The sequence below is a fragment of the Engystomops pustulosus genome, chromosome 1, assembly GCF_040894005.1.
Source record: "Engystomops pustulosus chromosome 1, aEngPut4.maternal, whole genome shotgun sequence".
In the NCBI taxonomy this organism is placed as follows: domain Eukaryota; kingdom Metazoa; phylum Chordata; class Amphibia; order Anura; family Leptodactylidae; genus Engystomops; species Engystomops pustulosus.
Genome location: NC_092411.1, coordinates 227,766,768 through 227,791,419, shown reverse-complemented (window position 1 = coordinate 227,791,419; position 24,652 = coordinate 227,766,768). Strand labels below are relative to the sequence as shown.

The window sequence follows — 24,652 nt, the reverse complement described above, 5'->3', positions numbered from 1 at the left end:
TCACGCACAACCATCTCTAGGGTTTACAGAGAATGGTCCGAAAAAGAAAAAACATCCAGTGAGCGGCAGTTCTGTGGGCGGAAATGCCTTGTTGATGCCATAGGTCAGAGGCGAATGGGCAGACTGGTTCGAGCTGATAGAAAGGCAACAGTGACTCAAATCGCCACCCGGTACAACCAAGGTAGGCAGAAGAGCATCTCTGAATGCACAGTACGTCGAACTTAGAGGCAGATGGGCTACAGCAGCAGAAGACCACACCGGGTGCCACTCCTTTCAGCTAAGAACAGGAAACTGAGGCTACAATTTGCACAAGCTCATCGAAATTGGACAGTAGAAGATTGGAAAAACGTTGCCTGGTCTGATGAGTCTCGATTTCTGCTGCGACATTCGGATGGTAGGGTTAGAATTTGGCGTCAACAACATGAAAGCATGGATCCATCCTGCCTTGTATCAACGGTTCAGGCTGGTGGTGGTGGTGTCATGGTATGGGGAATATTTTCTTGGCACTCTTTAGGCCCCTTGGTACCAATTGAGCATCGTTGCAACGCCACAGCCTACCTGAGTATTGTTGCTGACCATGTCCATCCCTTTATGACCACAATGTACCCAACATCTCATGGCTACTTTCAGCAGGATAATGCGCCATGTCATAAAGCTGGAATCATCTCAGACTGGTTTCTTGAACATGACAATGAGGTCACTGTACTCAAATGGCCTCCACAGTCACCAGATCTCAATCCAATAGAGCATCTTTGGGATGTGGTGGAACGGGAGATTCGCATCATGGATGTGCAGCCGACAAATCTGCGGCAACTGTGTGATACCATCACGTCAATATGGACCAAAATCTCTGAGGAATGCTTCCAGCTCCTTGTTGAATCTATGCCACGAAGAATTGAGGCAGTTCTGAAGGCAAAAGGGGGTCCAACCCGTTACTAGCATGGTGTACCTAAAAAAGTGGCCGGTGAGTGTATAAAACTGCTGAATTTATGACTTGATGTAAATCTCTTCTTCCTTTTTTTGACTATCCAGCATTATCTAGGGTAGTGTACAGTAAATGGTTTTGTTGCTACTTTAATCTCACATAGTCTGCTACGTCTCTGCACAAAGCAAAAAATCCATGCAAATTCACTGTGCCAAATAGAAAAAGATTAGCTGGAGATGAAGGCCAGGTAAAAAAGAGTTTGTTTTAGCGGTGTAAAGACAACAAAAATATACAGTATGCAGAAATAAAGTATGGCAAGGTATTGTTCATCGGTGATGAACAGACCAATTAATATACTTTCCACAACTGCCCTGTATTCTAGAGATCATCATTCTAGAGGGAATTCAGTTATTAATCATATTAAACTGAGTCTCTTCATAAATCCAAGAGAGTAGACAACTCTACTGGTACAACAGGTTTTCGGTTTCACTTTTACTCTTTCTACTGTGAATGTTGATAAGTGTAGATAGAAGAAGACATTCCACCTTCTTGGTTAAATAATAAGCTCCATTGCATAATGACAGAAGTAGAAGCCAGAAGGGTTAAAAACTTATGCATTTTGTTGTACATTAATGAACTATATTAAGAACTAGTGATAACATGGGACTATGTTAGTTATTGTCATAGAGTTGATGAAGTGGAAATTTTAAAGTTCCATAAATGTATAAGGGTTTTGTCATGATGGGTCATAATGCATATCAAACAAAGCATCAGGATCAAACTCAAACTCCTTAGCTGTCAAAAAATATTTTTGAAAACTTTTAAAAAATGTAAAAAAATGCAATCTTCCCCCATACTAATAAATGAGCAAATCAAAAAGTAATCATACAGGGTATCACTTCAAATATAAAAAGATGTATTCAATTTGGTAAACAGCATGGAAAAAATTCCAATTTTTTTCCCCAGACTAGTAAAAACACCAGGATAAGATGATACAAAGATAATTTAGTTTTGACTATCTTTTGTTTTATGATGGTACAACATTTTTTACCCAATTCTACCATTTGAAATAGTTTACACCTTCTTGAGGCACTGCACAGTATTTAACATAGAGCCATTAAAAAGTACACTATGTCCAGTAAAATGTCATGCATACAAAAGGCAAAAAATGTAATTTTGGTTTTCTACCCAACTTGAAACAGTTGAAACACCACCTACCAATTTCCATAACTTGTTTGTTTTGTACATGTGCTGGCATACAATTCTATGCCTGGCCTTGCATGGCATAGAATTGCTCTAAAACCTGTAAACGTTCAATCCCAAATGTTCACATTCTATAGTAACTGCGCAGGAATGGGACAAGAACAACCAGTGTCGGCCCACTCTGCTGCCGGACGTGCCACCGTCACACCCCCATACCCACTTAGCATAGAGTTGGAGCAAAGGAGGAAATAAGCGCAAATACTCATGGTTCACAAGTAATTACAATTGTTTTTCAGCTTGTATGCCAACAAACTTGTGTACTGTTCAAGTCCACTACAATCTCCTTCACAGTCTAAGAATCATGTACTTCTTTTACAGTGCCTTGCAAAAGTATTTGGCCCCCATGACCTTTCTACCTTTTGACACATTTCAGGCTTCAAGATATAAGATTGTAATTTTTTGGTGAAGAATCAACAAGTGGGACACAATTATGTGGAAAGTGGAAAAAAATTTATTGGATATTTTAAAGTTTTGTAAAAAAAATAATACACTGAAAAGTGGGACGTGCAATATTATTCAGTCCCTTTACTTTCAGTGCTGCAAACTTCTTACAGAAATTTGTAGAGGATCTCTGAATGATCCAGTGTTGTCCTAAATGACTGATGATGATGAATATAATCCACCTGTACGTAATAAAGTCTCTGTATAAATACGCCTGCCCTGTGATAACCTCAGGGTTCTGCATCATGAAGACCAATGAACACACCAGGCAGGTCTGTGACACTGTTGTGGAGAAGTTTAAATCCGGATATGGATGTAAAAAGATTTCTCAGACTTTAAACTTCCCAAGGAGCACTGAAATGGAAGGAGTATCAGACCACTGCAAATCTACCAAGATCCTAAACTTTCATCTCAATCAAGGAGGAGACTGATGAGCGATGCAGCCAAGAGACCCATAATCACTCTGTATGAACTGCAGAGATCTACAGCTGAGGTGGGAGAGTCTGTCCATAGGATAACAATCAGTCGTACACTGCACAAATCTGTCCTTTATGGAAGAGTGGCAAGAAGAAAGCCGTTTCTCAAAGAATCCATAAAAAGTCTTGTTTAAAGTTTGCCACAAGCCGACCAGGAAACACCAAACATGAGGAAGAAAGTGCTCTGGTCAGATGAAACCAAAATAGAACTTTTTGGCTACAATGCAAAACAATATGTTTGGCGTAAAAGAAATACAGCTCATCCCCACTGTCACACATGGTGGTGGCAGCATCATCATTTGGGCTTTTCTTTAGCAGAGACCGAGATGGTTAATATTGATGGGAAGATACATGGAGCCAAATACAAGACCATTCTAAAAGAAAAACTGTTGGAGTCTGCAAAACACCTTAGACACTGTGACAGAGAATTATCTTCCAACAAGACAATTATCCCAAACATAAAGCAAAATTATCCCAAACATAAAGCAAAACCCAGGTGTTAGAAAGCCAAGTCAAAGTCCAGACCTGAATCCAATCGAGGATCTGTGGAAATAGATGAATACTACTGTTCACAAACGCTTCATCCAACATCACTAAGCTTGAGCTGTTTTCACAGGAAGAATGGGCAAGAATTTCAGTCTCTTGATGTGCAAATCTGATAGAGACCTTATACCCCAAGTGACTTGCAGCTGTAATCTCAGCAAAAGCTGGCGTTACAAAGTATTAAATTAATAGGGCCAAATAATATTGCACGCCCCACTTTTCAGTAGATTATTTTTTACAAAAGCTTAAAATCTTCAATAAACTTCATCTCCCTTCACAATTGTGTCCCAATTATTGTCGTTTCTTCACCAAAAAATTATAATTTTATGTTTAAAGTCTGAAATGGGGCACAAGGTAGAGAAGTTCAAGGGGGCTGAATACTTTTTAAAGGCACTGTATATAAGCACTCCCAAACCTTTAATGGTACTCTTTCTCTTGCGTTGCAGTATAGGTCTGGTGCTCTTTTTTATGGACCTAACTATTACAATTATGGCAATCCAAGTCACTAAGGATTCTCATCATGCATCTCAAGTGTATTTAATTGGGAACAGCAAATTCTACAACATTTATACAATAGAATATTAAGTGCCTATTATACAGGTACATGTGATTTATACCTAGGCACAAGCATAGGTAGAGTATAATAACAGCTTTACCATTTATTTATCTACTTTAACAAATAAGCTTATCTTTGTAAGCTGAGGTATTAAGGAAAAATCACGTTACTGCATGATAAGATGTGTCCCTGCTATGCCTCCATCAAGAATAAAGAAATGAAATAAATAAATTTTGCTTTTTCTTTCTTTTTGTGTGTCAGAAATTTGGGGAAAATTAAATAGGACAATGGAGAATTAATATTTTCCGATCATGCTTTTATTCTTTATTTTCTGCCAAACATCACGTGTAAATGCAATCCCTTTACCACCGGGATAACAGTGACTAGTACTTACTGACATGCAGTTTAACCCCTTAAGGACGCAGGGTTTTTCGGCTCATTTCTCGCTCTCCAACTTCAAAAATCCATAACTTTTTCATTTTTACGTGGACAGACCTGTGTGAGGGCTTATTTTGTGCGTAACAAATTTTACTTTCCCGTAATGTTATTTATTTTAACATGCCGTGTACTACGAAGCTGAAAAAAAATTCCAAATGTGGAAAAATTTAAAAAAAAACGCACGTGCGTCACGTTCTTGTGGGCTCAGTTTTTACGACTTTCACTCTTCGCTCCAAATAACACGCCTACTTTATTCTTTGGTTCGGTGCGATCACGGTGATACCAAATTTATATAGGTTTTATTGTGTTTTAATACATTTTCAAAAATTAAACGAATGTGTACAAAAAAGAAAAAAAATTTTTTGCCATCTTCTGACGCTAATAACTTTTTCATATTTTGGCGCACGGAGATGTGTGAGGGGTCATTTTTTGCGAAATGAGGCGACGTTTTCATTGCTACCATTTTGAGGTCTGTGCGACATTTTGATAATTTTTTATTTCATTTTTTATGTTATGTAAAAAGGTGTAAAAGTCGCATTTCGGACATTTGGCGCCATTTCCCACCTCGGAGGTCACCGCCGCCCGTAACCGTTTTTATATTTTGATAGATCGGGCATTTTGGGACGCGGCAATTCCTAATATGTTTGTGATTTTTACTGTTTATTATGTTTTATATCCGTTCTAGGGAAAGGGGGGTGATTTGAACTTTTAATATTTTATTAATTTTTTTTATTTTTCAAACTTTTTTTTTTCTTTTTTTTTCACTATTTTTTAGACCATCTAGGGTACATTAACCCTAGATGGTCAGATCGCTCCTACCATATACTGCAATACTACAGTATTGCAATATATGGCATTTTTGCAGGTCTGCATAAGCCATGTAGCCTCGTATCAAAATTCACATTTCCGGCTTCCCCTGCTGCTGGCTATATACTGGGACAGGGGGCTGGCTATATACTGGGGGATATGGGGTGTCATGCTATATACTGGTGGGCAGGTGCTTGCTATATACTATGGGGCATTGTCCGGCAGGCTATATACTGGGGAGGCTGTGACCAATGCATTTCCCACCCTCGGCTTATACTCAAGTCAATATATGCACACACATTTAAAACCTAAAAAGAAGCTTATCCTCATCATCCTACTTTCTACCAATTTTAACAAAATGTATACTTTAAATTGAAAGATTCTATATTGCAGCTTTATTTTTGTCTCTACAATGGATCAGAGCTTCACTACAAGGAATTGCTTTTGGACATGCATGAGTCTAAGACATCACATTAATGAATGTCTTAACTGGGTGGTTTTTGCCAGGACAATATTACAGATATCTCTACATTACATCCCATCCCAGCTTCCAAACCTTTTTTGACTGTAAATGCTGACTATTTGGTTCATCATCTGTGTTGAATCATCATGAAATCGGCTGCTTTTGGCCACCTCCAGCACTAGAATCATGCATTGTATGGATTGTAAAGAAAAAGACTCTATGCAGTGGAAACAAGCCATGAATTACAGCAGCCCAGCAACCAATCATCCAAAGAACAGATGATCAGTAATGGTACCAGGTATCAGACCGCCAAAATCGAATAAAAATGACCTATCAATGTCGACAATATTAAATTACATAATAAGTTTACTTCAATTATAAGGTGTCGGGTTTTTAAACTACAGAACTTGCTCCTTTATGAACTTTTGTCCAGTTAACATGAAATAGATAAGCAAAATGCAGCAGAAGTCTACTGTAGATTGTGCTAAAATTAGTTTTTTTTTCTCAACTTGTACAAAAAGGGGGCTGAGGCTTAACAGAAAGGTGGTGATGTTCTGAGGATAGACACACTGACCTAGATTTATTAACTGGTTTGCAACAGTTTTTCAGTCTTTCCACCAACATACATGTTCAAAGTTGTTGCACATGTATATATAATGCTTTTTCGACAGTTTTGTGTTGCAGCTGCACTGTGCACACTGTGACACAATAGCCTTAGGTCTTCGTCAGACCCGAGGCTGCATGGTTTCTGAAGATTCCTTACAATGAGCCAGTGGCTAATTGTAATGAATACTATGTAAAAAATGCCATATACTGCAATACAGTAGTCTAAGAAATAGTGAAAAAACTAAGGAAAAAAAAAGGTTAAAAATGCAATAAAATATAAAAATTTTGCCCCTCTTTCCCTTAACCCCTTAACGCTCTGCGCCGTAGCTCTACGGCGCAGAGGTATAAGGGATGTATGAAGAGGGCTCACGGGCTGAGTCCTCTTCATACAGAGGTGGGGGTTTTTGCATTTTGCACAAAACCCCCACCGCTAATAACCGCGGTCGGTGCTTGCACCGATCGCGGCTATTAACCCTCTAAACGCCGCCCGCAAAGTCGCGGGCGGCGTTTAAAAGACGGCGGCGCACGGGCGCCGCCATCTTTTTTTCGATCGCCACGCCCCCGAACGTCATCGGGGGGCGGCGATCAGTTACCATGGTAGCCTCGGGTCTTCTTTTGACACGAGGCTACATGGTTTATGCAGGTTCGTTACAATGAGCCAGTGGCTCATTGTAATGTATGACCTGCAAAAACGCCATATATTGCAATACTGTAGTATTGCAGTATATGGTAGGAGTGATCTGACCATCTAGGGTTAATGTACCCTAGATGGTCTAAAAAATAGTGAAAAAAAAAAGAAAAAAAAAAGTTTAAAAAATAAAAAAAATTAATAAAATATTAAAAGTTCAAATCACCCCCCTTTCCCTAGAACGGATATAAAACATAACAAACAGTAAAAATCACAGACATATTAGGTATCGCCGCGTCCCAAAATGCCCGATCTATCAAAATATAAAAACGGTTACGGCCGGCGGTGACCTCCGAGGCGGGAAATGGCGCCCAAATGTCCGAAATGCGACTTTTACACCTTTTTACATAACATAAAAAAAGAAATAAAAAATGATCAAAATGTCGCACAGACCTCAAAATGGTAGCAGTGAAAACGTCGCCTCATTTCGCAAAAAATGACCCCTCACACATTTCCGTGCGCCAAAGTATGAAAAAGTTATTAGCGTCAGAAGATGGCAAAATTTTTTTTTTCTTTTTTGTACACATTCGTTAAATTTTTGAAAATGTATTAAAACACAATAAAACCTATATAAATTTGGAATCACCGCGATCGCACCGAACCAAAGAATAAAGTAGGCGTGTTATTTGGAGCGAAGAGTGAAAGTCGTAAAAACTGAGCCCACAAGAACGTGACGCACGTGCGGGTTTTTTTTCAATTTTTCCACATTTGGAATTTTTTTTCAGCTTCGCAGTACACGGCATGTTAAAATAAATAACATTACGGGAAAGTAAAATTTGTTACGCACAAAATAAGCCCTCACACAGGTCTTTACACGTAAAAATGAAAAAGTTATGGATTTTTGAAGTTGGAGAGCGAGAAATTAGCCGAAAAACCCTCCGTCCTTAAGGGGTTAAACTGAAATAAAACAAAATAAACAGTAAAAATCACAAAGACATTAGGTATTGGCGCATCCTAAAAAGTCAAAACATGACTTTTATGCCATTTGACATAAAATTTTTTTATAAAAAGTGATCAAAAGGTTGCATAGTCCTCAAAATAGAAGTGATGAAAACGTCAGCTCATCTTGCAAAAATGACACCTCCTACAGCTCCATACACCGAAGTTTTAAAAAGTTATTAGTGTCAGAAGATAGCAAAACAAATTATTTTTGTACACATTGAGCCAGATCTATCACTTTTCTGTGCTTAAGTGTAGTGCTACAACCATCTGTGATGAGTTGAGTTCCTGCCTCTTATTTATCACTTTAGTATAGGCGCAAAGTTAGATTGTGATCCACCTACAAGCTCCTCTCTGCTTCTCTCCCACACCACTGCATAGCTCCCAACCGTCCCGATTTTGACGGGACTTTCCCGTTTTTCGTACCTCTGCCCCGCGTCACGGGCAGCTATGAGATTGTCACGGATTTTCCCCCCAGGTCCCGGCGCTGTGTCCGCAGAGTAAATACTTTGAAAGTCTGAACTCACAGTACAGAATGGCTTCTACAGACATCGGGCAGGGAATCCTTTTCAGAGAAGTGTCGGGCTTAGCGGAGAGCAGGGACCACGTCATCAGCTTCAGATCAGCATCTGTCCATATATGGTCACTGCATCTCCTAGGGTTCCCCAGAGCAGACATCGGGAGGGAATCCTTTTCAGAGAAGTGTCGGCTTAGCAGAGAGAGCAGGGACCACGTCAGATCAGCATCTGTCCATATATGGTCACTGCATCTCCTAGGGTTCCCCAGAGCAGACATCGGGAGGGATTCCTTTTCAGAGAAGTGTCGGCTTAGCAGAGAGAGCAGGGACCACGTCATCAGGTTCATATCAGTATCTGTCCATATATGGTCTCCAGGGCTTCCCCAGACACAAGCTCTTTATATAATTAAATTTTGGCCAGGCTGAGATTCAAACCTGGGACCTTGTGCACCATAGACAGGAGCTTAACTAACTGAGCTATAAGCCCAGTGATACAGAGCTTAGGATTTCTGGTAACTAAGAAGTGTTATCTGCCATTTACACTGTGACACAGACTAATGCACTGATATATAGAGAGGGATCTTCTCAGAGGTTATTATTGTAATTATTCAGACTATTATTATTATTATAAATTTTATTATTTTTATTATTATGGAGATGATTATTAATAATGGTAAAAATAATAATAATCATCTCAATAATCTCCATAATAATAATAATCTCCATAATAATAATAATAATAATAATAATAATAATCTCCATAATAATAATAATAATCTCCATAATAATAATAATAGTCTCAATAATTACAATAAACTGAGAAGATCCCTCCCTATATACCAAGGCAGTATATAGTCATAGTTCTTAGTTACCAAAATTCTCCACCTTGTTAATCACAGAGGCTATAGCTCAGTGGGTAGAGGCGCTGTGTTATTATTGTACATGGACACTGCAGGTTCTGGGTTCAAATCCCAATGAGGATAACTTTTTTTTTTTTTATTGAGATGATTTTTATTATTTTAATATGGCTAAAATTTGGGGCGTGGCCAGGGAGTGATTGGGGGTGTGGCTTAGGGGGATTTTGTCCCTCTTTCCTTTTCACAAATGTTGGGAGGTATGCCACTGCATAACAATAACACTCGCAGCAGAGCCCAGGTGTGTGACAAACTGCACCCAGTGACCTCCTCAGCAGTGGATTCTCCTGGAGGGGGATCCTCAGGTGCTTATCTCATGCTGCCCCCCTGTAATTCTGGTCAGTAACCTTCTCAAAAACCAGTGTGGTCATTCTGCTACACAACTCCTACAAAATCCTACAAACTTCTCTTCTCTCCCTGTTCTGAGCTGCTGCTTTTGCACATTGTTTTGTAAATAGAAGGTCATGAACTGTAAACAAAGGCTACAGTTACTGTCTGTAGTGTCTGATGAGCTCTGCTGCTGGGGATAAGCTGCTCTGCACAAGAGCTCAGTGGGGGACATTTATCACACTCTGTTGCTTCTCAGTTTACGCCACCTTTGGGCTCGATTGTTTTTGTGTCCGTTTTTGTGCCTGAAAGAAAAGTTGCTAATGATGAGTATTATTAGGCACAGCAAAACTTCTGGATTGGTAGGATTAATGAGGGAAACACAGTTTGTTTTGCTGAGCAGCTAGTTTGGTGTTTAGTTGCAAAACTGGCGCGAAAACAGTGCAAAACTATTAAAGGCACAAAAAAACAACAGAAAAAAACAAGTGATACATCTGGCCCATTGTTTTAATTTGTGAAAATGTATTAAAACACAATAAAACCTATATAAAGGTTTATATAAGGGATAAAGTAGATATATCATTTGGAGCGCACAGTGAGAGTTGGAAAAACTGGGGGCACAAGAAAGTGATGCAAATGCATTTTTTCACCAATTTCACCACATTTGGATTTTTTTGTCAGCTTCCTATAATGTCAGTGAGAAATAAAATGTGTTATTCAGAAAATAAGCCCTTACACAGCTTTGTACATGAAAAAATGAAAAAGTTATGGATTTTTGAAGGTGGGAAGTGAAATATTTGTGAAAAATGGCGGGTAAAGGGTAAAGGACAGAGGTCTTTCTTAGCTTAAAGACAGAGCCACATTTTCCAAAACTGACATGCATCACTTTATGTGGTAATAACTTTTGACTGCTTCAACATATCCAAGTAATTTTAAGATTGTTTATTGTCTATTTTACTTTATTATAGCTGTAAATTTGGATTGATTGGCAATGTGTTTCTTTCTGAAAAAATTAAAAAATTACTTAATATATTTGAAATATGCTGCCTTGCAGGAAATAATTGCTTTAGGTTGGTATAATTTTTTTAAACATCCTTTTATGATTTTAGGATGCTAGAAGGTTAATAAATTTAATAGTACATTTAGAAATCTTCAAGAACATTTACATATAAAGTCTCAAAGACATTTAATAAGGCTTATATATCAGAAACCTGCTTAAATCGCCCCTTAACCCCCTGTTGCCAAAGCCACTTTTCACCTTCCTGACATGGCCCATTTTTTAAAATTTGCCCTGTGTCACTATAAGTTGTTATAACTTTGCAACACTTTAACATATCCAAGTTATCTTGAAATTGGTTTCTCATTACACGTTGTACTTCATTTTAGTTTAAATTATTATTTTTTTGTGGTATGTGTTGTGTTTATTTATTTAAAAAAATGGACATTTGGCAAAAATTTTGATAAATTCTCAATTTTAAAATTCAAAATGCTCTACTTATTCCACACATAGTCATAACCGCAAAAAAAAACCTTGATAGCTAACATTAACCGAATGTCTGCTTTTTGTTGACATGGTCTTTTATGCATCCTCTTATTTTTTTGGAAGGTTATGTGGCTTTAAACTGTAAGTGCTATTTTTCACATTTTCATAACACAAAATCATGCTATTAAGGGAAATGTTAAGTAAATAAAAGTAAAACCCCTGTCTTCAATCTTGAAATTTAAATGTTTTTTAAAAAATGTACACATTGATATGCAATTTCTCCGTATTGCCATCTTTTCGGAGACATAGCTTTTGGTATTTTTTTGGTTGACAGAGTTAGTTTAGGGCTTATTTTTTTATGTGTTGAGTTGTTCTTTTTATTGGTACAATTTTGGCCACATAACTTTTTTTATTATTTTTTAGAATATTTTTGTGAAGGGATTTTATGAAAAATGTAAATTTTTGGCAAGTTTTTCGGGTTTTGTTTTTACTGTACTCACCAAACGGGTCCAATAATATTTCTGAGTTATTGTACAGATTGTTACAAACGCAGTGATACCAAATATGTGGGGAGGGGGGTTTGGTGATTTTGAGTTATTTTTACTTTATTAGATTTGAAAAGGGAGTGTCTGTGTTTAAAGAGGACCTGTCAACCCCAAAAAATACCCCCACCAAATATGTTCCCCCTAATCCTGTCCCCATCCCCTTTATATTTATTCAATTTGATTCTTACATGTCCCTGAATGACAGGGGCGTGCAGGGGGTGCGTCGCCAGGCCCCCTCATGAATCTGACTGACTGTACAACGATTCCACGTCTTATTTGGTAAGAGGTCGGATCGATTAAAACAATGTTTGCACACACAAATTGTAATAAAAATTGAATAAATATAAAGGGGCTGGGGACAGGATTAGGGGGAACATATTTGGTGGGGGTATTTTTGGGTGGGTGACAGGTCCTCTTTAAGGGACTTTAACTTTTTTAATCAATGTTTTTTATTAAAAAGTGTGGTTCCGTTTAAAAAATTTTTTTTTTTCTTTTACAGGTTGGCTTGAACAAGCAATGCTCTGATCGCTTGTTCAAGCTTTTATTCATATGACACAGTATAATACAGATGTTATCGTATCTGCGCCAAAAGAATGCATTTTTTGCACAGAATTGTTGCGGGTCATTTAAAATGGGTTTGAGCCAGAAAGAACAGATGTTTCCGACTATCCCGACTTCTCACGTTTCTTTGGCGCAAGTGGGAGTGGCCTAACTTTTCCACATTATCCGTCCACATTATCCGTTATTTTGTCGGCATTTTTTAGCACAAATTTTGGCACACAATAGACCAGGAAAAAATGGTCAGAGAGCAAAATTAATGTGCAGTCCATGTAAGAGTTTGGTGCACATTTCATTGATGGCATTTTTATGGTGCACGACTGAGTAGCCCCATCTATCCATTAATTACTAACAGCTGTGCACCACTTTAATACATCAGGCTGTGCTCTCTGATCTCCGATGCCGACAGTCGTGCTTGCATCAGAATTAGTAAATCTCCCCCCCCCCCCCACTGTGTTATGTAACGCACTGGGGGACATGTATCTTACTTTTTTTTTTCCTTTGGTGAATTTTTGAGACATTTGGCAGCTCTTTTTTGCGCCTTATGTTTGATCATGTCTTTTTACCTGTATTACATGTTCAGTTTTTCCTATCCTAGCAGGCGCAAATTTTGGCTTCTTTTGAGTCTTTTTGTTGCAAATGTCTCAAATCCACATGGACACAAGCCATGTGAGGGGGTTATATGCAGGATTGGAAACTACTGTTTATTTTGGATTTGAGGCTGTGTTCTGCATTTTTAAGCAGATGACAACATATGAGGCTGCGGTCACACATGATGTTAAGGGTGCATTTACAAAACGCAAAGTTTTACACACGCATATACGTCAAATTTTATTGACCAATCAAAGCAATTACTGTGCAGGGATAGTGTTCATTTTAGAAAATTTGGAGAATACAGGCACAATGGGCAGGAAAAATTATTTTTTCTGGGAAAACACTTGTTACTTACTGGTAATTCCACTGCACAGAAAATTATTTAAAATCTTAAAACTTGTAAGAAGAAAAAATTGTACATTATTGACTAATCACTGGACTAAGTAGTGATTAAGTAGTAATGAGGCTTTCAAAGGTTTTAATACCATAAAAACATATACTGGTTTGGATTATTACATATTATATTTGCAAAAGTTCAAATAAGACAAATACTTCTGAAAAAAAAAAAATATATATAATCCTTTTAAACTGCATCTTTTTATGTCAACCACCAAGAAATGTAAATGATCTGCACACTCATCTAAACTGATCATGCATCACTTTTAATTCTACTTTGAATTTTTCTGGTGATTTTTTTATAGACATAATTCAGCATTCATCAAAGCTTCCAATATATGTGAAGTTTAGGATCATACTCTATTTTGCTGCCAGAAGCTTGATGAATCCTTCATGCATGGTTCTGAAGAGAGATAGAACTGCAAAGCCCTGCAATGACTCAGATGTTTCCTGCTCCAGGGGTCCCAGCCTGTTTTTCTAGCTTTCTCACCATGGCAAATATCTTAAAGAATATTAGTTCTCTATTTCTGAAAAATGCTGTATTCATTATGTAATATATGGAATTAATTTTATCAGCTTCATGATTATCCCACACATTATGTTTCATTCAATTACCCATCGGTCTGTTTACATATATTAATTTATATATAAACGATTTAATATTTATTTTAAGATTCGATATATCTTTAAAAAATATATAACCCTACTTAGAGGGATATTCTCATTTGAGTAAATTAATGTTACTGTTTGATTGATGGAAAATTATATATTTTTTTAATATACATTCTGTATCAATTCATCATGGTTTTCTAGATCTCTGCTTGCTGATTTCTATAAGAAGCTCCATTGTTTATTTCCATTGGACAGAAATCTTGGTCACACAGGTGCACAGCTCGTTAATATCAGAGAGTAATCAGAGCTGTGGGTTATAACGAGCGGTGCACCTGTGTGACCATGGTCATATTTCTGTCCACTGAAAGACACATGTGAAGATAATTTTGCACAAATGTAGTCATATGGTCCAGTGGAAGTAAAGGTTGGTAGTTATTGCATGACCCAAAGTTTCCGTCTGGTAATAAACACCATATTAAGGTGGTCAGGTACTTCAATAGTGCATGTGTGGCCACATTACTAGAGTACACAGGTGGTCGTATCCAGGACAGTTACTTTCTTTCTAGAGACAAGATGGCAACATTTACGGGAAAGTATCTTCACAGAGAAATATATATTTTTAATAACATTCAAAGGAAGAAATGTATATATATGGCTGATGAGTAAATTAAATGTGTATGCCCAGATGGGAATACCCCTTAAATGAATGTTGCAACTACAGGATGATGAAATAGCCAAAGAAATGGTCATAGAAAATGGAAATGTATATCAATTTCCATTACTTCAATTCAATGCAATATCAGGACATGCTAGAAAAAGTGTCTGCAGTTCTCAACAGAACAGCTCACTGGCCACACAAAGACACCTATATGAAAGAATATTGTGGCATGACATTTTTTGGAAAAGCTGATCATCTCAGGGCATTTGGACAAATGCAGCCAAGATAAAAGGAATGTATCATTCATAATTTAACTAGTTTCTATTTAGAACTTCTCTAATCATTTAGAGTATTTAAGGCAAATCTGTTACCATGAATGCCATAGCTGGAGACAGTTATCAATAGATTTTGTTATGCTGTATCTCAAAAGACCTATTTTATAAAACTATATTGTTTACTACCTGGCTCCCTGCCAGAAGAGTGTGGTGAGTCTTGGTAGGGGCAGCTGCAGCAGCCTGTGTGTATGTCTTTCAGACTCTTCAAAGCATTCTTCTCCTTCTCAACACCATCCCCCCCCCCCCCTGCCTGCTCAATACACATGAAAGGAAGAGGGAAGAGAAAAGGAGGAGAGGAAGAATGCAGACTGAGACATGGGTTGCTGCAGCTGCCACCCCCCCCCCCCCCCACACACACACTCCTCACGGACTCACCACGTGCTGCAGTCAGGGAGCCAGGTAGTGTGAAATAAAGTTTTATAAAGTAGTGGCAGCATACAGAATGCTGGCAAGGGCATTTTTAAAATCAGCATTGCATAGTCTATTGGAACCTGTCACCAGCTAAAAATGATATTCCTGGTGACAGGTTTGCTTTATAGATAACATTTTTATATGTATTATAACATACCTTGATCAAAGGGTCTGCCGGGACTCCATGTACGAAAGTAATCATCCTAAAGAATAGACAACACAGAGTTAATGAGGAAATAACTAATAAAATAGGACATATATTTGGTGCCATAAAGTATATTACAGCATGCAGCCAATGGGGAAGGGAAATATAAAACAAAGGGTTACAAACCTCCACTTCCTGAGTGGCCAGCAAGTAAAATAAATAAGAAAGTAAATAACAGTGAGAAAAATGCATTGTAAATGCCCTCTAGATTATTTTTCTTGATTTGGTTAATAAGCTATTAGTCACATAGAATTTCCAACTGTTTCAATCTGTATTTTGATAGGTAAGTGATAGAGAGAAAATAACACATAATAACACGCTTAAATAAAATATCATTGATTATGTCTTGCTTTATAGCGGAGAATTTCTAACAATGGAATAGTACAAGAAAACATTCAACAATATAGCCAACAAGCTGCGGGAGCTTGTGATTAAACGAGCAAGGTATGTAATTTCACTTGTGCCGCTTTAATGATTCTAGCCACAGTTGCTCTCACACCCGCAGTGTATAGAAATGATTGCTTCTACCACACAAAGACACATTAGAACAATGCGTATCCTCAAATGCCTGTCTATTGTACATTCCACTTAACCGCCCATTCTGGATCTATTTAAGATTTATATCACATACAATTTCACTTTGTTATTCAGAAACCTGGTTAATATATATTGTAACTTTTCCTCTTTTATTACTAGCCTAAAAACATATAAGGGGTCATTTATCTTATTTCCCTCTTCTCCTTTTGCACCTTTTGTGAGACAATTTTTTGCACCTCATTTGTCTTTGTAGTTTTGGCTCTTGGTCAAATGAAGATTTTTTTTTTGAGCTTCATTAGGTGCAAATTTTAAAAAGGCTGCGATTTTGTTTCCTAAGCATGGTCAGGACTAGCATGATATTGCGCTATTATTTGTGCCCTTTAAGGTGCAAATCAATGTTAAATAAGGCGGGAAACATCGGGAAGCAAGAGAGATACAAAGACAAATTAGATGCAAACCAAGATTACTACTACATGGCAAACTCTGGCGAACTGCTGGAAAAAGGTGTAAAAAATTATGCAAATACCCAAATGTGCCCATAAATCTCTAAAGTATAACAAAAAGCGTGCTTTATTCTATCTTGCTAGCCATGAGACAAGATGTAAGAGGTATCAAATTATAAAGAAGTCTTGACAGAAGGGAGAGAGAGAAGTGAGTTACAGCAGCTATGCATCCATCCAAATTATCCAACTACAGATTGCAGAGAAGTGAGCAGCAAGAGCGTTAGGATTAGAAGACCATATGGTGTTTAAACGCTCATATAATGTACTGAAATACTAATTTATAGGGTGTAATAGGAATCGTAATGTGAAAGGCCTGGGAACCTCAGAGAGACTTCTGACCCAAAAGGCGATCGATCTCCACCTCCTCGTGGCAGCAGTTGCCAAGATGGAGCCATCAAGTTCAACTACCGCACTTAAAGTTGGACCCACTAAGTTGTGCACATCAGTTGGCAGATTTCTATTCAATATAATATTTTACACCTGTCCTGTACATTAGGGCTTAAGCTTACAGTGTTAATAACTACTCATTGTACATCCACACTGTGTCATATTGAAAGGTTAAAGATGGGAAAAGGCCAATTCTGTTTGTTACCAAAGAAAATTAAATTACAGCTATTGTAGTCTGAATTCACAACAGATGCAACTTTAAACTCATCTAATTCCCTTAAGAAAAAGATGTAGAGTACTGTGAACATTTGCATGAATATTTAATTAGGAATGGAAAAAAAAAATCAAAGCAACACACTACACCACCTATAAAATTCCTGACTAAGCAAAATTATTCATGACCCACATATCTTAATGCAACCATTAATAGTTTTTTTTCTCAGTTTACATTATCACAGGAGATCTTTCCCCAACACTGAATATTAATGACCTTTATTGTCCTAACAAAAAGACTTATTTGTCCTAATTAATAACTTTAAAAGTCTGAGATGCACAACAAACTAGCAAATTAACTGATAATTAGTTACACTACAAAATTGCAATAATGAAGCTAGGCAAGAGGACCAATGCAAAGTAAATAACATACAAAAGCATTAAACTGTTTGTATTGTGCTAATGGAATAAAAAAGGAAATGGTGGTCTTAGGTGTTCTCCTACAGGGGCCTGGAGAGACTTGGAAGGGTTTGGGCCATGAGCTAACATGATGGTGAATGCTGTGGAGCGTTGTAGGTGGGGCCGAGGAATGTAGGGAAAATGTTGGTCCTGCATGGCCTCCTGCAGGAACCTGAACGAACTTCAAAGTCGAAGTGCCACAAATGCATATTAACATCCATAGGTGCTGGTTCATACTATAACCGGTTTAGGTATATCATTTTGCTTATTGCTTCAAAGAGAATACTCTTTGCACAGACTGTAATATGCTGGTGGTAATTTTTCATAAAAGAAAGGGCATCAGGAACCACAATATTAAAAATGATGGTTCCAGGTAGTTTAACTGAGAAATCAAATTTACAATTTACAACCTTTATTGTGTTTTGTTCATTTTAGACAAAACAGTATATATTTTACAAACATATATATATATATATATATATATAAAAATGGGGCATGTATATTAAAAGTGTTTTACAGGGGGGCGTGGCTAGCTAATGGCGGGATAGGACGCTCAACTGCAGTGCTCCGCTCCGAGACCCGCAGAAATAGAGCAGCAGGCATCCAAAGACACTGACCGGTGACATGATGGTGGGCAGGGGAGGCAGGAGCGCCGGGAGATCCCGATCCCGAAAGGAAAGTGGGAGCGTGGCCACATTCTTTGAGCCGGTCGGCTCTGTCACCAGCAAGCACGCAACAGCCAAGATGGCCGCCGGCACAGAACACTCCAGCGCTACTGCCCCAGCTCCGCAGGAGAGCAGGAAGCTGTCACAGCCAGCAGCCGCAACAGCTACAGTGCCGAGGGAAGGAGGAAAGGAGAAGGGCGCACAGTGGGAGGCAGCGCAGTCTGCCCCGGCCAAGGTAGGCGCAGGGGATCGGGCCGTGATGGTGGAGGCCCCAGCTCACCGTGAACATGCCACGTGGGCCGACATGGCGGCTCCGCCAGAAGAGAGGAGGCCTGACAGGTCACCAGGGAGCTCCCCTGGACATTACAGTCCCCAGCAAGTAAATGCAACCCCCCCTTCTCCAACTGTTGCAGGAGGGATAACAGGTGCCCATATCAACACCTCTCAAAAGAACCAGCATGGGCTCTCTCAATCAAGCCCTGGGGCTCAGTCTGCCTCATTGGGGGCCTCTCCTTGCTGGGCTTCAGCTCATAGCCCCGTTTCCCCGCTCAATTCCCTTGCTGCTGGCGGCATGGGACTATGGCAGGAGACATCCACACCACCACGGTCCACGCATGATGAGTGGGACTGGAAGTCACACATAATGGCGCTCCCTACCAGAGAAGATCTACAGACTCTCCTAGGAAAGATGGAGGCCTCACATAAGAAGGATATGGAGGATATTAAATCGGAGATTAAGCATGTGGGGCACAGGGTCCTAGAATTGGAGGAACATCAGGAAGGTCTGCGTGACGTTATTCATTCTCATAAAGAGGTTATTGCACAACATTCGTCTCAAATTGCAGATATCATGGACCATCTTGATGATATAGAAAATCGTCATAGACGAAATAATTTGAGAATAAGGGGCCTCTCGGAAGAGATCCTGCCATCACAGCTGGAGAATTGGGCCCAAAAATTCTTTGGCAATTTGCTACAAATGCCTCCTAACAAAAAGATCGAAATAGATAGGATCCACCGTACTCTTGGCCCGCGGTCCTCAGATCCTAAACGTGTACGAGATGTCATCTGCCGTATTCATTTTTATAAGGATAAAGAACGAATCTTACAACATGCCAGGGACTCTGGTGGACTGCAACATGGGGACTCGCCTCTACTGATCTTGCCAGACCTTGCTCGACGTACGTTATTCCTCAGAAAAGCTCTCAAGCCTTTACTGCAATTGCTAAGAGATCGCAACATCTTATATAGATGGGGATATCCCTTTCAACTGCTGGCCAAAAAGGATGGGAAGAGTGCATCTTTCAGACGTCTAGGAGATTTGCCTGGTTTCCTAGGAACTTTTGAACTCCCGATGGTGTCCCTGCCAGACTGGCCGCGTCCGGCCTCTTTGCCGGTGTCCCCTCCAAGGGAACAATGGAACAAGGTCCCGCCGAAACAACAGCGAGACTCCAAGAGATCCAGAAGTGCTACCTTTGCGGGTCAACCCTGAAACCTTGAGCTAAGCATGTAGTTGAAGTTCTAGAGAAATATTGTTAGCTTAACGCTTTTGTAGATATCCCTGGTTGTATCGCTAATAGGGAGATGGTTTAAAATGCAAGCTTGGATTTGCTGAAACAAATGCCTGCTGCCTTTATATCTGGCCTGAGAGGCCGTGTGTTCTTTTTTTTCATAGGGTCCGGTGCTAATGCACGACCGTCAAAAGTTTTTGCCTAAGTTCCCAAGTAGGGTTGGCGACATATAGTGTTGCCTAGTGTATAACACTGTAGTGTAGCATAGTATAGAATACGAGTTACCCTGGTCTAACACCTGGTCTATTGACTGGGAACTAGGGAATCCAGAAGTTCTTATTTGTTGGTAGTTATATTATTTGTGAAACCCCGGTCTGTCTTTGTTCGTCTTGTAAGTAACATCTAGTCCCTGTCTTCCTATCCCCCCCTTTTAATTATTAGTCTATCTTTCTCTTGCTTAGGCCGTGTACAGGCGACCCTACCGTTAGCTTAGAATGACTAATTTATCTTTCGCCACATTTAATGCTAGGGGCCTGAATAGCCCAGGAAAAAGAGGGCAAATCCTTTATGGATTCCATAAAAAACGTGTGCAAATAGTCATGTTTCAAGAAACTCATTTTAAGACCTCCTGTGTACCCTCGTGTCGCAATAAATTTTATAATACTTGGTTCCATGCACCAAACCCAGTACAGAAGTCCAAAGGGGTCTCTGTGGCATTTCACTCCTCCTTCTCTCCGCAGATCTTGGATTCCAGGGTGGATCAGGAAGGCAGATTTCTCTTCCTAAAAATTTCTGTCGCAGGCTCTATTTATACTCTGGCTAATGTCTACTTCCCTAATGTAGGACAAATTGCATACGGTATCCATCTCCTGGAAGATTTGGCGTGCTTTGCTGGAGGCTCGGACATCATTCTTGGCGGCGATTTGAACGTACCACTTGATCCAGACCTTGACACATCTGAAGGTAAGTCCTCAATCTCATTTGCAGCCACCCGTAGACTAAGGCAGGAGTTAGCTAAACTAAATTTAGTGGATCTCTGGAGGATACTGCACCCGGCACAAAGGGACTATAGTCACTACTCTAGTGTGCATAACACGTATAGCCGTATTGACACACTCCTGATCTCTCATTCCCTCCTTGATCTCAGCCCTACTTGCTCTATCGATTCCATAATCTGGTCTGACCACGCGCCGGTAATGGGTGCTATAAGACCTTATCCTCAAAGGAGGAAGACATTCTCCTGGCGGCTTAACAATCATCTATTAAAAGATGCCCTGTGCTCGGCTGAGGTCAAGGAGGCTATAGAGCGTTTTAAGAATGGAAACCCTATTGATTACAATAATGCTCCGCTCATGTGGGAGGGGCTAAAATGCGAACTTCGCAGAATTTTTATGTCACACGGGGCTAGAATTAAGCGGCAAAATGCGTCCAAACTTAGATCCCTACTAGCTACTCTGGCTTCTCTGGAGTCTGCAAATAAAGTTCAGAGGTCTGATGCTCTGAGTGCAGAATTATCCTCAGTTAGGCAACAAATCTTGCAAATATTGGACCAGAAAACCCTATGCGCAAGGGATCGCCTAAAATTTGGCTTCTTTGAGTATGGCAACAAATGTGGCAAGTGGTTATCTAGGGCCCTGCACCCCAGACTCCTATCTTCAAGGGTTATGTCTATTAATTCGCCAACTAATGGCACGATTTTCAACCCGTCTGGAATTTTGGAGGAATTTAGGAAATTTTATGAATCCCTATATAATTTACCAATGCAGGAAGATGCGGACAAAAGGGAGGCCATAGATGCATACTTGTCCAAATATGCCCCAAAACGTATATCACAGCAGTTGGCTCAGGGTTTGGAAGATGAGTTCACATCTGAGGAACTTGCTCAGGTGATTAAGGAATTGAAAGTGGGAAAGAGTCCGGGACCGGACGGCTTTTCTCCGCGCTTCTACAAAACGCTGAAAATGGATATAATTGAACCCCTCCTCTCCTCCTACAATGCGATAGCTAAGGGGGCTATTTTCCCAAAGCAATCCCTAATGGCGCATATATCTGTGATTCCAAAACCCGGGAAGGATGTCACCCTGTGTGCCAATTTCAGACCCATCTCTCTCATAAACATAGATATTAAAATATACTCTAAATTATTGGCGCAACGCCTGCAAACATTAATTCCAGGTCTTATACATAAGGAGCAGGTGGGGTTTGTCCCAGGCAGAGAAGCCAGGGACAATACTATCAAAACAGTGTCATTGATGAACGCTGCCCAAAGGCAGAAGATCCCCATTTGCCTGCTCTCTGTTGATGCCGAAAAGGCATTTGACAGAGTAAGTTGGAACTTCATGGAACAGACACTCAGGCAGATAGGTCTTGGCCCCCTCATGCTAGCTCGTATAATGGCCCTATACCAGAACCCGACGGCGATGGTCAGGGTGAATGGGGATCTTACTACTCCGTTTGCCATAAGCAACGGAACCCGCCAGGGGTGCCCCTTATCACCACTGCTCTACATCTTAGTGATGGAATCATTGGCAAACGCCATTAGAACTAATAAATCTATCAAGGGCCTTAAGTTGGGAGGACTCCGTCATAAAATGGCCATATTCGCGGATGATTTATTATTATTTATCACCCAACCACGCACAACGCTTCCGTCAGTAATGGCTGAGTTAAAAATCTTTTCTGAACTTTCTAACTTTAAAGTAAACCTCACGAAGTCCGAACTGCTCAACGTAAACCTGCCTGACAATGTGGTGGGAGATATTAAGAAGGAGTTCCCCTTTCGATGGGCCGAAAAAGTCATCACGTATCTGGGGATAAAAATCCCGACGGATTTATCTTGCCTCTTTCAGGTTAATTATCAGCCCCTTCTGGGGTCACTAGAGAAGGAGCTACTTGCCTGGAAGCGCCTTCCGCTCTCATGGTTCGGAAGGATTAGTGTAATTAAAATGGATATCCTGCCGAAAATACTCTATTTCTTCCAAACTATACCCCTCCAAATAGCCCCTTCCTTCCTTATTAGACTTAAAAGGGTGATCTCGGGTTTTATATGGGATTCCTCTAGACCTCGGATGGCCCACACTTTACTTACTAGGCCTAAAGAGATGGGAGGGGCGGGCTTGCCGGACTTGGGTCTATACCATGAGGCCTCTATGCTGACTTGCATAATAGACGCAGCCTTGAATTCCTCTTCCAAGCTTTGGGTGACGCTGGAGGCTTCTTTGAACTTGCCGCCTCTGATGGCATCCCTCTGGCTTTCCCCGATAGACCGTGACACATCCTCTCCCTGCACACCCCTATATAGGATACTGCTAGGCAGTTGGGACAGAATGAGGAAACGACATAAACTGACATCCATCCCGGGCCCCATGTCTCCAATATTTTTAGATGCTAGGTGTCCCCTACGAGATATGAACCCTGAAATATTCGGTCTACCGTTAAACGGGGTAGTACAAGTACGACACGCACTAAAAGGCCGCGACATACATTCTCTGGAAGGGTGGTTCCCCGCTGAAATGAGAGGCAGCAGATGGTTTATGGCTAATCAATTGAGCAGCTTCCTACAATCCCTGGGGCACACACAATCCCTTAAAAGGGAACTAACATTCATAGAACAAATTTTTACGAATAAAGAACCTCCTAGGCATCTAATATCTATGGTCTATGGGTGGCTGGTGAGAGAGAGGACTAAAAATACGCCAGTCCCATACAGACAAGCTTGGGAACAGGCGCTGAACAAAACATTTACTGAAGAGGATTGGGATAAGGCGTCTGTCTTAACTCACAAACTCTCTGTCTCGTCACAAATACAGGAGACTAACTTTAAAATCGTCGCCAGATGGTACCGAACTCCGGAGAGGCTGCATAAGATGTTCCCGGAGGTGTCTGATGTATGTTGGAGATGTGCCAGGGAACGTGGCTCCATGTTACATATCTGGTGGTCTTGCCCTGGGGTGAGTGGTCTGTGGGAGGCGGTCTTTGCACTTTACAATAAATTATGGTCGGACTCGGTTGTACCGATCCCAGAGATTGGGCTATTATCTATGATCCCTGGCTCTATCTCTGTGATAAAGAAAGGCTTTCTGAGACACTGCATTGCCGCCACTCGACAGTTTATTCCCAGACTATGGAAATCAAGTGCAAGTCCCTCAAGGGCCCAGTGGGCGGAAGCCTTAAATCATATTATGAGAATGGAGGAGATGAGAGCCGTGGAGGGACTGGCGGACTCTCAGATGGAAAAATACACCAGAGTCTGGTCCCCATGGATCGACTTCCGCAGTTCGGCAGAATTTGCCACTTGGATAGAAGCAGGTGGAGGATGCATGGCCTGAGTGAGAAATTTTCCCTTTTCTTCTTACCATTCCCTCTTTCCCGGTGTGTTTTCCCCTCCCTATCTATACCCCCTTCCCCTCTGTATACTGCTATGTGTTTTCCTATGGTTCCCCACGTCGTAAGTGTTTAGTGTGGTTCGAGTTGTTAATAATGTTTAGTAACATAGACTTTCTCTCCAGTTTCCTTGCTCATTGCACTAAAGGAGACAAGTATTATCTAGGTATAACTATCGTCTTGAGAAGTGCGGAATTCATTTTGTATTGCGAATGTAATGCTGGACAAGCCAAAGTTATGTGTGTATATGCCTTGAAAGCTTATATTCTGAAATCTTACTGTGACTCAATGACA

General features: G+C 40.1%; 1 protein-coding gene across 1 annotated transcript in view; it reads right to left on the bottom strand.

Annotated features, from left to right (window-relative positions):
* The window catches only part of SPOCK3 (SPARC (osteonectin), cwcv and kazal like domains proteoglycan 3), a 202,687-nt gene that overhangs the window by 76,210 nt on the left and 101,825 nt on the right, over positions 1–24,652 (bottom strand). Inside the window, exon 2 of the mRNA XM_072120146.1 lies at positions 15,653–15,698. Coding sequence (XP_071976247.1) covers positions 15,653–15,698 — 46 coding nt within the window. The remainder of the gene's footprint in view (positions 1–15,652; positions 15,699–24,652) is intronic.